The 15,389-nt window shown below is 53.7% G+C and overlaps 1 protein-coding gene across 1 annotated transcript in view; it reads right to left on the bottom strand.

The window, feature by feature from the left end:
* Positions 1-15,389, bottom strand: part of PRDM5 (PR/SET domain 5) — a 125,458-nt gene that overhangs the window by 76,772 nt on the left and 33,297 nt on the right. Inside the window, exon 3 of the mRNA XM_080673238.1 lies at positions 7,117-7,239. Within this exon, the coding sequence (XP_080529364.1) occupies positions 7,117-7,239 (123 nt within the window). The remainder of the gene's footprint in view (positions 1-7,116; positions 7,240-15,389) is intronic.

Genomic DNA, 15,389 nt, shown 5'->3' with positions numbered 1-15,389 from the left:
ACAATCCTACCATCACCCGACGCATGTAAGAGCTGTGGGGAACTGGTCTCCATATGATTTTTTACCCTTTCCGTGTACTTGTCAGTGACTCACACACTAATTTTCCTTTTTTGGTCCGACGCTGGGCTCAGACCTATCACTCTGTAGCCTCCATCTCATGCCCAAGAGGAAACTATACTCCCTGAGCATCTCCATCGCCGCTGACGCACTCGGGGCAGCTGCTGGCACGTGGCAGACCAGACCAGGGCTTCCCTGGGGGACGACACTCTCCTGGCGCTGCCTCGCTCTCCTGGCCCCTCACCTGGCAGGTCTCCTGTCTCTCTGAAACTATTCCATCTGTGAGACAGCACTGGACTAGGTGCGCTCCTCCCGCCCAGCACCAGGCAGGCACAGGAGCGCCTGGCCCAGGCTCCGAAGGAAGGACACAGCGCTAACACTGCTCTCCCTCCCGGCTTCCCTGCTGGAAGGGACGGTGCAGGGAACCGCACGAGACGTTTCACTAGGATGTCCATCAAAGGTGGAGGGCACCACTTGTTAGGTGTGGGGGGGAAGGGAGGACTTTGAAAGAGAACCACATAGAACAAGGAGACCATCACTTGATAGGGTTGTATTAATACCAGTGCTTTCCTCACTGGGCAGGACCCCCTTCCTCACTGGGCAGGGCCCCCTTCATCACTGGGCAGGGCCCCCTTCCTCACTGGGCAGGACCCCACTTCCTCACTGGGCAGGACCCCCTTCCTCACTGGGCAGTGCCCCTTCCTCACTGGGCAGTGCCCCTTCCTCACTGGGCAGGGCCCCCTTCCTCACTGGGCAGGGCCCCCTTCCTCACTGGGCAGGGCCCCCTTCCTCACTGGGAAAGACCCCCTTCCTCACTGGGCAGGACCCCCTTCCTCACTGGGAAAGACCCCCTTCCTCACTGGGCAGGGCCCCCTTCCTCACAGGGAAAGACCCCCTTCCTCACTGGGCAGGGCCCCCTTCCTCACTGGGCAGTGCCCCTTCCTCACTGGACAGGGCCCCCCTTCCTCACTGGACAGGGCCCCTTCCTCACTGGACAGGACCCCCTTCCTCACTGGAGAGTGCCCCTTCCTCACTGGGCAGGACCCCTTCCTCACTGGAGAGTGCCCCTTCCTCACTGGGCAGGACCCCCCTTCCTCACTGGACAGGGCCCCTTCCTCACTGGACAGGACCCCCTTCCTCACTGGAGAGTGCCCCTTCCTCACTGGACAGGACCCCCTTCCTCACTGGACAGGGCCCCTTCCTCACTGGGCAGGACCCCCTTCCTCACTGGAGAGTGCCCCTTCCTCACTGGACAGGACCCCCTTCCTCACTGGAGAGTGCCCCTTCCTCACTGGGCAGGGCCCCTTCCTCACTGGGCAGTGTAACTACTTCCGCACTGGGATGTAGTTAGGAACAAATGAACTCATGTCCTTTCAGCCCAGCTCTTTCTGGTTTGATCACTCTCTCAAAACGCTGACCCGTGCATCTCTCATGTACCTGCTTTTCACACTCCCCTCTCCCGTCCACACGGGCATCACTCCCTCACCACAGCTGTCTCTGACAGCCAGCCCGCTGCCCCTAAACCGCCGTGCCTCTGGAGAATAGATCCCATGAGCCCATGCACTGGAGGCCCAGTTCTGCTGTTCCAAAACCACACAGCAACCGCCTCTTGTTTGCAAGGAAAGACTCCAGGTGTGCAGATGCACTTAACCCCAGAGACGCCTGGGCACGGGGATTCCGCGGCGTCTGTCTGTGACTCAGCGTGGGCTGTTCACTCGTTGGCAGGCTGCTGTCCACATGTGGACGGTGGACGGAGACCGTGAGTGCCGCTGGGGAAAGCAGGATGCACGGTGCTAAAAGGCAGCAGCGGAGAAAACCCAGCCCACCAGCTGAAATGCCCGATGGGCAATCCTCCCAACAGGCGACCGACCTCAAACACTGCTGGGCTCACGGAGTTCAACAATCTGGGCCAGCGTGTGTATGGCAGGGGGTGGAGTTTAGACTTGTAGTCAATAATCAATACAAGGAAGAGACAATTGATGAAGAAGAAAAGAAAAGGTACAAAAATAGCAAGGAAGGCTTTCCTATTTAACAACCTCTCACTCAACTCTTCTTTACCCAACTCTCCCTCTGTCTCAACCTGCATCTCAGCGTCACTTGCACAGAGTGCTTGGTAGAGGAAGCTGGTAAGCATCAGGAGGAAGCCATTTCCACAGAATGACAGATGCAGGCCTATTAATATTAATCTAACGGTGAAGCCAAAAGGCTTTAACATGCATAGACTGTAAGGGCTCAGGGCATTCGATGCTCACCCCTCCCCAGGAGCAGGGTTCCAGCTGCCAGGTGGCTCAGAGCGATGCCTGGGGGGGGGGGGGGGGGGGGGGCAGATCAGGTTTCACCAGGTGACTCACACTGACCCATAAAATGTGATTAGGAGTGAAGCGAAGCATGTCCAGGCGAGAGCTTTAGGAGTCTTCCCGTGGCCTGGCCACTGCTCTCCCCCTCTGCCTGGAAGACACACATCCGGATCGGAGGTCTGAATCCACGTGGACCCCCCGAGCTATGGGCAGGGGGTGGCCTCTGGCAGCCCACACTCATGTAAACGAGAAATAAATCTGTGTTTGCTATAAACCACCGAGACTGCATGTGCCCTGCCAACAAACTATGGATAAGCTGAATGAAAATAATAAACTGAGACGTAATGAAATTCCCCTACTCCCCACAGGGTCATGCGACCACAGCAGGGCTGGTGTGTGTCATTTCACGCTAGTTCAAACTCTCACCCTCCGAAAGACAAACCCGTCCCTTGCTGGAAGGTAATCCCTTAAAACACAGATGGGCAAGCTCTTAACTGGTGTTTTAGGGTGTGACTGAAGAAAATCACTAGACCCTTGCCCCTTACTATTTTATAAAAGACAGTCTGGAAAATATTGTAGAAATTTACTTGTATGAATCTGATAAGAAACAAATGGAAAAAAACCCACAATTGGAGGAACTATAATTGGGCTGATCTGGTATTCCTTTTTGTTCGTTGGTTGCTTGGCCAGGTGTTGGTACCACTGCCCCCTGGACTCTGCGTCAGCACTAGCGACACGCCAGCACCCAGGGCTGATGGCAAAGGAGACGGTCCTAATGGTGCTCATAGCGTCCAAACTGCTGCTGTTTGGAGACTGAGTCTCTCCCAGCTCTGCCATATTGAAGGTGCTGGGAATGCTGCCTGAGTCTCTGTTCTCATACGGGCAGGGCTCGGAGGGCAACTACTAAGTCGTCAAGTCTGTCTCCTGGTAACGGGGACCCAAACCGACTTCAGAACTGGGGTGGAGCCATGGCCATGCCACAAGCTCAGCTCAAGGCCCGGTGCCCTCCGGCCCCCTCAGACTATCCCCGCAGCTGAACCTCGGGAGGAGAGCAGGCCCCAGCCGGGGCTCCAGAGGCTGCTCTTTGGAGAACACCCAGCACCTTTCCTTTACATCGGTCACGTTCTGCACTATGTCCCCGGAGGATGAAGGAAACCACGTCCTAGAGAGCATGAGATGTAACACTTTCTCTGAAAATGTACAAGGAATTCAAAGTTCCAACTTTAAGTGACCTCATTCTGTACTTAAACAAAGAGTTTTCTATCACAAAAGTTTTGAAAGCTTGCAAAAACACTGAGGTCAAATAATTTTTCGAATATTATATATACATTTTCCCCCTCAATGCTACAAAATTAATAGTTAAGAAGCGTCCATTTCTCATAGAGCTTAAGGATTCTTTTGGTTCATTTTAAGCCACATCTTTCATATTCAGAATTTCGTGGTTTACTTGGACATAGTTTTCAGAAGTCTGAACAAACAGTTCCCCTAATTACTCTGAAATGTGTGCCTGTGGAAAGAACTGTTTGCCTAAGATCCTTCTTCAATAATTCAGATATTTTAAACCACCATTTCCAAAGCAATTTTTCCAAAATCTAATAAATTACAAAACTAGAAATATAAGCGAGTCTCCACAAAAAAGTTCCGATCCTCCGTGAAAACAGACCTCGCATTGGTAATCCCTTGTCCAAAAAAAATTTGGGCCAAGTATTGACGTTTTCCACCAAGAAAGCCACATAGCCCCAAATGGTTCTCATTTACGCCACTCCGGGGATGTACAGCTCAAATAAAAAATTTCCTGAATGCCCCAAATTTCAGATGCAATTGGGAATGTTGGGGATTCATAATATGATGCAGAACACAGGACAATCTCCTCTTACCAAGTCCGTGTTTCTGGAATGCAATCCCCAGGAGGCTGCCCCCACCAATCGGGAGGCTGGCCACTGTCAGCCACGGGACCCAAACGTTCCGCTCTGCCCCCAGGGTGGATGCGAATTTGAGCCCTGAACCATCTGCTGCTCTAGCTACTGTTCAGGTAGGAAAAACGCTTCCCTGGGGGAGCGAACACGGACGCACAGACACAGATTCTAACTGGGTTCAAGCGTGAAGCTTCCCAGAGCCTCTGGCTGGTCTGCGTCCTGTTCTGACCCCACCCACCTCACCCTCGTTAGGTTGAGCAGTCACCTCCTGGAGCACTGATGGTGGGAGAGTCAGCTACTGCAGATCCCTGTTTCCTCCAAGAAAAGAAACACCACTAATACAGAGGAAGAAAAGTACTACCGGGATGCACTGAACAAACCTGGGCAGTGTCGGTCTTGAAAACCGTGGTTACTCACAAAGAGAGACCTGCCGTGGCCCGGTCTCAGTTGGTCTCAGTGGCTCAGTTGGTTGGAGCATCATCCCGTACATCAAAAGGTTGTGGGTTCATTCCCACTCAGGGCACATACCTACGTTGGGGGTTTGATTCCCCAGTGGGGGCATGTACTGGAGGCAACTGATGGATGTTTCTCTCTCACATCAATGTTTCTCTCTCTCCCTTCCTCTCTTTCTAAAATCAATGAGTATATCCTCGGGTGAGGATTTAAAAATAAGAATATTTTTTTAAGAGAGAGACCTGTAGGATAACAAGAGCATAGAGGGACAACTGTGGGAAATAAAAGATGGAGACAAACACATACTGACAGAGCATCCCATTCGCTAAAGGGATCGCTCACTCTAACGAAAATACAGGAGGGGAGCAAGGATGGCCTGAAGGGTTCTCACACAAAGCTCAAAGCTCAGCATGTGACACCCTGAAAGACTGGGGCAGTGGAGAGAGCTACTGATGCTAAAGAAAAAACAACAAAAAGCAAACAAATAAATAACAAAAAACAGGAAAAAGGAAAAAATTCCTCAACTAAAGGAACTTGAGGAAAGCTTAAAAGCATTGCTTAAGCATAAGAAGAAAAGATTCTAATTTGAAAAGAATAATATTATCTAAAACCCAGTAATAAAGAACCTACAAGACAACAGGATAGCAAAGTAAATGTCATAGCTCTGTAGGCAGTACTGAAATTAGTACCATTTACAAAGAAACCCAGACTGAGTCTATAAATTAAAAAAATGACAGAACTGAGACCTTGTGAGATGAGTTTGCCTCAGGAAACTACAAAAACAGATAAGATCCTTGAAAAAAATGAATGTCTCCACATTAAAAAAAGATCCGTCTCAATCGGTGGCTGGATCAATTGGATTAATGTGTGTCATAAATAATTTTAAAAGTGGTTTGAATATATCTGGCTGCCTAAAGATCCCATTTTCCACCCAAGCCAACCCTCTAGGAAGAGTCATCTCTCATTTTTCCATACCAAATGAGACAGTAATCACATTGGTTATCCGACACTCATTTGTACTGAAAAAATGTGGGCAGCCACTGACATCAGGAAATGAAATTTTGCCAGGACTGTGTCTTTGGTAAATTTGCAACCTAATTCTGTGCTTTCTGCCTCTTGCCACTGTTGGTTTTATACTCAGAACTGATTGACATCAGCATGATGCTCAGCAAATATTAAAGTCTCAGAAATTTTATGAATAAATGACATGATGTGTGTGAAGCTTCTAGAACATCACATACGGTAAGTACTCAACGGAATGTTGGCTCCCTTACTCTTTTCCCTTCTCTCTTCTGCAGTTTAAAGTCCAGGGGCTGGGTTTTCACGTGTGATCAGTCAGTTTCTCAGCAGAATGTTTCCTTATTCTCTTTATCACCTAAGTCCAACTCACAGTTTGCATCGGAGCCTAACGTTGTAAGCAGCACTAAGTTAGAAAACAGGAATACAGAACTCAAAAGCCAGGTTCCCTCCTGGGATGGTTATTTTACGTGTCACCTTGACTGGGCCACGGGGTGCCAGGTAGCTATCCACACATTCTCTGGGATGTTTTGCATGAGCCTGACATGTAAGCAGATGGAGGTGAATAATGGTGAATAATGCAGACTGCCCTCCGAGTGTGGGTGGGCCTCATCCAGGCCGTTAATGGCCTGAGTGGAACAAAAGGGTGCTCCTCCCCCAAGTAAGGAGAATTCTCCCGCCTGATGACCTTCCACCTGGGACACCTGCCCTTCTGGCCCGACAGCCGATGATGGGACGTCGGCTCCCCCCGGTTTCGGAGCAGCCTGTGGCCCCCGGACTCAAGTGGGACGTGGGCTCTGTAATGTGGGTCTTGCCAGCCTCTTTCCCCCACAAGCCAGTTCCCTGTAACAAATCTCTGTGCCTCTCTCTGTCTCTAGGTAGGTAGGAAGGAAGTTAGGCAGACAGAGAGACAGACAGACAGATATACACCTTCCTGGCTGTTTCTCTGGAGAGCCCTGACGCACACACTATCCTAAGAAGTTCAAAGCTGTGGGATGCACCAAGTACGCTTCCTCCAGAAAGCCTTTCCCAAACAACAACAGACTATCGTGCTAGGAGCCAAATGGGCCATCAAATTAAAAACCCATCAGTAAACATCCACGATGAATCAGCAGCGCTTCACAGCAGGAGCCGCCAAGACAATTTCAGAGCATGTAACTCATCCCCTCCCGGTTCTCAGAATGCCGGCGGTCTGGGGCCAGGTCACCGCGGCGTGCCCGCCCCTGCACATGCTGGTGAGCTGCAACGGCTCTGCTTTTAGAGTTTCTGGCTGTTTTCAAGCAGGACACCGGGAATCAGCTGAGCGCACGCAGCCCAGTTATAAAGGAGCTGAGCCCCTCACTGAGCACCGTACCAGCGAGAGGCGATACGCTCACCTGGATGGCAGCCAAGTTCTTCTGCTCCTGCGATGGCGCCTCGTGCACGAAGCGCAGCCAGTTGGAGTGGCGCGGGTTGGTGGCGTCCAGAATGTACAGGACCTCCCCCTGGCTCCCGCGGACCTGGAACACAAAGGCCGAGGTCACCGGGGGTCAGCGTCAGCTGTTCCCACTAACATCGGGGTCAGAACACGGCGTTTTATCCTAAGTGTACACCTTTCCTACTGCAGGTGTTGAACAGACGCCGGTTAACACCCCTGCCTCCCCGTAAACACACGAGCCAACCGGGCCCTCTGCTCCATCGGGCAGGCTTCCAGGAACTCTCAAGAACACCGTGCCGGCAGCTCTCGTCCAGTCGAGATGATCTATTCCTCAGTTTATCTTTTTTAAAAATACATTTTATTGATGTCAGGGAGGACGGGAGAGGGAGAGAGATAAAAACATCAATGATAAGAGAGACTCATGGATCAGCTGCCTCCTGCATGCCCCCTTTTAGGGATGGAGCCCGCAACCCGGGCATGTGCCCTGACTGGGAATTGAACCATGACCTCCTGGTTCATAGGTCGATGCTCAACCACTGAGCCATGCCAGCTGGGCTGGTAGGTTTATCTCAGTAGGAGTGTCACAATTGCAGTTGTTGAGGGAGAACCGTAACTGCAGCCCACCCTCTTTGCTCCACAGAAGAGGGGGTACTGCTTGGCTCCCCAGTTGGCGGATGGGGAGCTGGAACAACCCTTTCCATTTCTCTCCACACCTGCTTACTGCATCCTTTCACTGTGAGGAGGTTGCTGGCCTCGCCAGGGGACCCCACACCCACCAGCCATCATTTCCCACGTTACCCAATGGGGGAACAAGCCGAGTCACTCTGTCCTTCCCTGCCTTGCTCGTGGCTTGCTGAGGACAGTGGGCTGGTTTTCGGTTTCGTGACATACGCCCTCCCCATCAGACCTACTCAGCTTCCCATTGGCGGGTGGGGTACCTGCCAAAGGAGCAGGAACTCCACTGAACATTCTGGAATCCAGGTTGTTCAAATCTAGCTTCTCCAAAACCTGGCCTTGCAGGTTCTGGGCACTTGCTCTGCTTCATAAAACACCTGCCAATCCGTCCCCCACGCGTTTCGTGTGGACATGTGAGCGGCATTCAGGGAGGAGGACAAGGAGTGGGTGACAAGCGCTCCAGACCCAGCGCCAGGGAGCAGAGCTTGATTAAGTTCATCTTTGCAGACTTGGGCCGGAAAAACAAGTTCCAGAGTCTCCAATCCTACTGTGTCAGGTAAAGCAAAACCAGCCAATGAACACATTTTCGTGATACATGTGGACAATCATTCATCATTCGACAAACATATGAGTCTCTACCACATGCCAGGAACTTGCTTACGGCAGGGACTCTCCCGAACAAGGCCGAGGAAGCACGAGGCCCCCCCGCTGAGGAACCAGCACAGACCACAGTCAGAGGGAGGAACGCACTCAACGATCAGCGGGAGCAGCAGAATGAGGCTGAGGGCTCTGCCCGAGCAGGGGACCAGGTGACCGGGGCAGCTCTGAATGGAGGACGCTCCCGTGGAGGGCGGGGGCAGGAGCCAGGCAGGGCGCAGAGGGGAGAGGCAGGTAGGAAGGCCCTGTCCCGGGACAGCATCGAGGCCCCACTGGAACGGAAGGGCGCGGAGAAAGTGGTGGGCGCCGAGATCAGATGGACGGGCCAAGGTCAGACCCTGCAGGGCCACAGGCCGTCTCTGGGGGCCACAGGCCGTCTCTGGGGGCCACACCAGCCGTTTATCTGCTCACAGGACTTGCAGCTTCCTGCCCCCTGCAGCTTTCTGCTCCTGGAAATGTCTAACAGAGACGCCCAGAGAGCATCTAACCAGCCTTCCTCCCTCCAGAGAAACCAAATTCACGCCCTCCAGACAGACAGCTGTGACTCAAGTCTCCATTTACCTATTTTCATCCTATACCAACCCTGAGGCAACACATGGGGCCTTTTTAAAGTCTCACAAAGAAGACAAAGCTCCTCTCAGGATCCCGTCCCAGCCTCTGGCCAACCTTTGCAGCTTGTTCAAATTCATCTGCCAAGCACCGTCTTCTTTTATTTGAATCTTCATGGGAATGAATCGTGTTGGCTACTGTCCGGCTGAGGGCCGCGGCCTGCAAAGCAGCCACCTTCTCATCCTGCCATCAACCCACCCGATCCCAGACTCTGTCTGACTGGCACAGGCTTCCTCTGCCAGTGCCACAGAGAGTCGGCTGAAGCAGGAAAGCGGATGGGACCCTCCTGCTCAGCACAGTGCACATATTGCTAACACGGTGCTGCTTTACAGCAAACGCCATCACTGCACAGGCACGCGACGGGCCCGCCTCTGTTAAATGCCCGATGTCACTGGTCCAGAGTCCAGGGGAAGTGCTCCCTGGGGCTGTCCCTTTCTGGGCCGCGGATGACCAGTACTGAACACAGTCACCGCTGGTTTGTCTTCCTGCCCAGCAAAGACAGAGGAAATCACTACAGACTCAGCTCAGTAAGAGACAGACACCCTGACAGGTAAGTGAACGGAAAAAAGTGGAAATAGGTCATCAATACAAATGTTCTATCTTTTCTCTGTGAAATTGGGTCAACCATAGACAAGGAAGCACGCTTACTATTTGGATGGCGATTTTCCCAGAAGGTTCTGCAATGTTACGCACGTTATTATTTTCCTTCAATTATTCGGAAGGCCTGAGGTTCTTTCACTCATGCACACAGGCCACCAGGTGCCCAGGGCAAAGCCACCGGGACAGATCTGTCCCCAGACGTGGTCGAATGTAACTGAGAGAACCTGATTTCATGAACAGTAACACTGAATGACAGGGGCACACAGTTCCCCAAAACACGCAATGACGCCCTCAATGAGAAGCCACAGAATGTGTGCTGTGTGAATCACTGATGACAGCAAGGTGTCCCTGTGTGTCCACGAGGCGTGTGGATTCTTTAGAGGGTAAAATGTCATATTTTCTTACCTAAATTACAGGCACTCTTTTGGCGTTGCTTGTAACGCTGCCGCAAACCTCTGCTGGACGTTGAGTTAGCCAGAACTCAGAGTATCCTTGGGAGCACAGGACACCCAGTGGGCCAGGTGACCGATTCTGACCTCAGAGTATCTTTGGGAGCACGGACACCCAGTGGGCCAGGTGACCGATTCTGAACTTGAGTATCTTTGGGAGCAGGGGACACCCAGTGGGCCAGGTGACCGATTCTGACCTCAGAGTATCTTTGGGAGCAGGGGACACCCAGTGGGCCAGGTGACCGATTCTGAACTTGAGTATCTTTGGGAGCAGGGGACACCCAGTGGGCCAGGTGACCAATTCTGACAGAGGCCGGAGAGGTGCTTCCACACTCGGCAGGCTCATCCCTAGGAAACTGCTGTGACCTGTCTTTGCTAAGCTAAGGGCATGATTTTTCCCTGTCGATTTTTCAAAGGATTCTGGCTAAAAGTCTTGCTTTGGTTCTTATACACACACACACACACACACACACACACACACTGACACACACACATACACTGACAGACACACACAGACACACTGACACACACACTCACATACACTGACATACACACACAGATACACACACTCACATACACTGACACAGACACACACACTCACACAGACATACTCACAGACACACAAACTCACATACACAGACACACACACACTCACACACACTGACACACACACTCACATACACAGACACACACACACACTCACACAGACATACACACACACATCACTGCAGCCTCTCCCCTTGCTCCTCCCCCACCCTGACTATCTAATAATCCTGACCCAGGGCCTCCCGGTCTTCAGACGGGAAAGCAGCGAGGGGAGGCCACAGGTTTTACGGGCCCCTGTGCCTGCGCCGAGCAGCAACAAGACTCCAGTACACACACATGGAATGACTCGGGCCGCAGGCACAGCAGTCTCCTCCAGTGCGTGCGTTTCAGGCTGGAAGGGCCGCAGGCTGGCACCTGGAGGTAACAATGGGGACCCGAATGGAAAGCCAGGGCCCACGCTCTGACCATCACTGTGGGAGCCACTCCCTCTCCCCAAACCCAGCCAGGGCCCCCCGACCTCTCAGGTGGGGACAACAAGCTCTGCCCGTGGCCTCACTGACACTGCGTGAGCCTCAGATGGAAGGAGGCCCATGACCACTGCACACGGTGGACATGCTACAATCATGAGTGTAAGTGAACTGAGGAACCAGGGCTCACAGGGGCTCACAGGCACCTTAGAGACAAACGGGCTTCAACACAGTGGGGGACACGTGCCATCTTCCTGCCACATCAGTCTTTCCAAGGAACACGCATGACGGACCCTAAACACCGTTCCTCAGATCCAGGTGCACCTCAAACAGCCTCTGCTGAACCCTGACGTAAGGGCAGGGCCATCACGAGGCAGGAGCAATCCCAATGCCACTCGGCTGCAGAACACTCCTTGTGCCGAATCCTAGCATGCTGCGGCTCCGTGACCCCAGCCGCCAGCTCCCGCTCTGGCCACCTACGTGGTTTCAATTTATCTTCCATATAGAGCCCTCCAAGCTCTGAAGGCAAGAGTCAGGACATGAAACCTTTGGAAACTTTTGGTTGATGGTGTAAAAAACAAGGACCATCTCTAAGATCGCAGCGAGCACAGTTTTGATGGTGTTTGTAAAGAAGATGCTTTGGCCCGCCCGGCGTGGCTCAGTGGTCGAGCATCGACCCATGAACGAGGAGGTTGTGGTTCGATTCCCAGTCAGGGCACATGCCCGGGTTGTGGGCTCGATCCCCAGTGGGGGGCATGCAGGAGGCAGCAGATCAATAGTTCTTTCTCATCATTGATGTTTCTCTCTCTCTCTCCCTCTCCCTAAAATCAATAAAAATGTATTTTAAAAAAAGATGCTTTGTGTCTGAAAACTTCAGGGCAGAGGTTATAGAAACACTGAGCAGTGAAGGTCCCTGTGCGGTGCACACGAAGAAAAAGTGAAGACACAGCCATGGTCCTCTGGTCCTGCTCTCCACATCCCATCCCACGCTGCGTCATCTTTCCTAAGTACATGGTTTTTCTGTTGCTTTTAACATTGAATCTGCCCGACCCACTTAAATTAATTAATTGTATTCCCTTCAAAATGTACACAACTCAGTACAGAAATGAGTTCTCAGTGTAGCAATGCACGGCGGACAGCCACACATCCCCCGGGCCCTGGGACGCATCCTGTCCCTCCTCGTCCTGTCCCTCCTCGTCGTCACTTAGCAACCATAGTTCTGTGCGAAGAGTTTAAAGAATGGCATCGGCTCTCCATTCCCATTTGTGGAACACTTGCTGTACTTCACTGGTTACTTAAAAATGTGCCATGAAAAGCTGCGAATGGAATTCTAGAATGCGGTCCCTTTACTCAGCATCTTCAGTATTAAAGAGGAAACAGAAAACACAATAAAAAAAAACACAGCACAAAGCACTGGGTGATTATTCTAAAGCAGGCATGCCTGTCCCTGTGAGCTTCATTCACGTGTGCAGTGACGCAGTGCCGGTCCCGCGGTGGAGGAAGTGCAGGAAAGTGTGAGAGGACAGCGCGCGGAAAAGCTCCCAGCAGACAGGTGTGCGGACGCGGCCAGGCGGGCCTGGCGCCGCCCAGGAAGCTCTGCGGATGAGACACCCGGCCGGCATGCGAGAGAGCTGGGTTCCCAGCGGGTCTCCGGCCGGCAGTCGTGGGCAAGGCCGGTCCACCGTGTCTAGACTGAGTCCACAGCGTGGTTTATAGGGAACACTGCCTCCTGCCCGGGGTCTGGCGTGTGGGTACATGGTAGGCCCCCAGGAAAATCCTTTGGTCCTGAGCTTCCCGGGGGCTTCCTGGGACAGAAGCATCACGTGTGGGTGGCTGCGCTTTAGGTACTGGAGAGGACGGTGCTGTGTGCCCCTCTTGGGAGGAGAGAGCACAGGGCGATCTCTCCATGGCCCCTCACTCTGCCAGGGCCCGGACATCCTTAGCGTCACTGTAATAAATCTCAGGACACTCTACGCTGAGTCCCTGGGTCCTGACAGTAAGTCTCCAAATCTGGGGTGATTTGGGGACCCCCAACACACAAGATGAATTTAGATCCATGGCTGAGTAAATGGCGTACACATTTGTCAATAGACGAGGCAGAGGCCAGCAGAATCAGCAGTGCTATCATGACCGGATTAGCGCTTCCCCACCAGTGCTCACCCGGAGCAGCACCAGCTCCGAAGGGGCCACACGCCCGTGCCAACCATGTCTCCAACTGCAGCTCATGTTCAAGGGTTCTGCCAAAAGGCCCGAGCTGCCCAAAGGCAGTCTCTGGGACAGGAACGCTCCCTGCCCCAGACAAGGCAGGTCTGACATCAGTAACCGCTTCGGCTCCAAGGCCTGGCAGGGAAACCATCCAGTGCCAGGAAACACAGCGCAGAAGCGGGCTCCTGAGAGCGCTGGGCTTCCCGGCCCGACCAATCACCGCTGCAGGGCAGGCTGGGCCTTGGAGGTGATGGACAGATCTTCCCAGGTGGGGGCTCATCAGACAAGGAATCCAGGGCTCTCGGAGGATCCTTCAGGAATGTGGTCCCTCCAGAGACCTGGGGCTCCCTAGGCTGTCTGGGGGGATGGCTCTGACTCCACCTCAGGCCTTTAGTGCCGACTCTGAAATCCCTCGGCTGAGGCCATGGTGCCTGTGTAAGAGGCTGGGCGGACACAGAGCCCATTATCGCTGAGTCAGCCGGACACTGACCCCATTATCGCTGAGTCAGCCGACATCCATCCTGGTACCACGAAGTCTGAAACTGCATCTTGGTTTGTTCTCCTGGGGAAGATCTAGGACTCTTCTCACAGCACCACCACCCTGGTCACTGTGCAGCTGGCTCCACACCCCACGTCTGCCTTGCTCACTGAATCCCTCCCCTCCTTCCCATCCTCTGTGAGCGGGGTCGCCATGCACCACAGATGCCGAGGCCGACGCAGGCCGCCTGTCCCGCCTGCAGGGCCACTGTTCTGGGACAGGCCCGGGGTGGCAGGTACGGCTACCCTGCATCCATCTCACAGGGCGGGGAACCTTTTCTCTGCCGAGGGCCATTTGGACATTTAGGACATTATTCTCAGGCCAGACAAAATGACCAACTTAAAAATCAGCCTGCTGTATCTGGTTAGACATTTAATTAACTCACCCCTAATGCCTTGGCAGGGCCAGACCCAATAACTTCCCAGGCCTCATAAGGCCCGCAGGCTGGACATTCCCCACCCCTACTCTAGAAGCTCCCGGGGACGGATCTCCTGGAAGCACCTCTACCCATGGATTCAACTCTCACGTGAGCCAGACCTGCTCTGGCTCAGCTGCTCTGCCTCCCTGACCAGGGCACCCAGGACATCCCGGCCCGACCCCCCTCTCTGCCATCGGAGCTCAGCTGCTCTGCCTCCCTGACGTACCAGCCTGACCCCCTTCTCCGCCATCGGAGCTCAGCTGCTCTGTCTCCCTGACTAGGGCACCCAGGATGTCCCGGCCCGACCCCCCTCTCCGCCATCAGAGCTTCCTCCACGTTCTGGTGATGATGTCAAGAGGAGCTCTTGGATTCCGGCGTGTCCTGACAGTGATACAGTATCTGAGTACCAACAGCATTTTCATAACGAGCATTTTGGTGTTGACTTAAAGTCTGTCTCCACACCCAGCCTTCCACAGCCCTGAGGCCTCCTGGTCACTCCCCACCTCCTCACCCCAGCACCTGCCCAGCAGCTGCCCAGCAGCAGCCCTGCCTGTCAGGAGCCACTGCCCTCAGCTCCGCCTTCCAGGCCCCTCCCCACAGGTCCTGCCTCAGCTCGCCGCCTCCTTGTAAGGGTGGAGGTGGGAGCACCTGCCACCCAACCTCTCTGACTCAGTGGCCGTGCCTGACTGGCCTGGTGCTCTCACCTGCATCGATGGTGCAGCTAAGGAGCATCCTGCATGGTAACCAGGGCCGTCCAGCTGCAAAACTGGCTCCGGCAGGGAGGGCTGTGGGGTCGGCCACGCTAGTCCCGGCCCAGGTGAGTGTCCTGGGCCCTCCGCCCACAGCCCACAGCCCACAACATCGCTACCACCACCACTAAGTTTAGACTGAGATAGGCGCGTGCGCGCGCACACACACACACACACACACACACACACACACACAGCTGCCAGGCCACCTGAGAACATGCAGCCTGAGCCCGAGTCGGGGATTGTGTCCACAGCAGGGGGAGGGGGTGTCTGCACTCCCATGGAGAGGAGCTGCCTGGAGTCAGATGTCCTGAGGACG

The sequence above is a fragment of the Plecotus auritus genome (assembly GCF_963455305.1).
Source record: "Plecotus auritus genome assembly, chromosome: 6".
Lineage (NCBI taxonomy): Eukaryota > Metazoa > Chordata > Mammalia > Chiroptera > Vespertilionidae > Plecotus > Plecotus auritus.
This window is presented reverse-complemented; position numbering and strand designations above follow the sequence as displayed.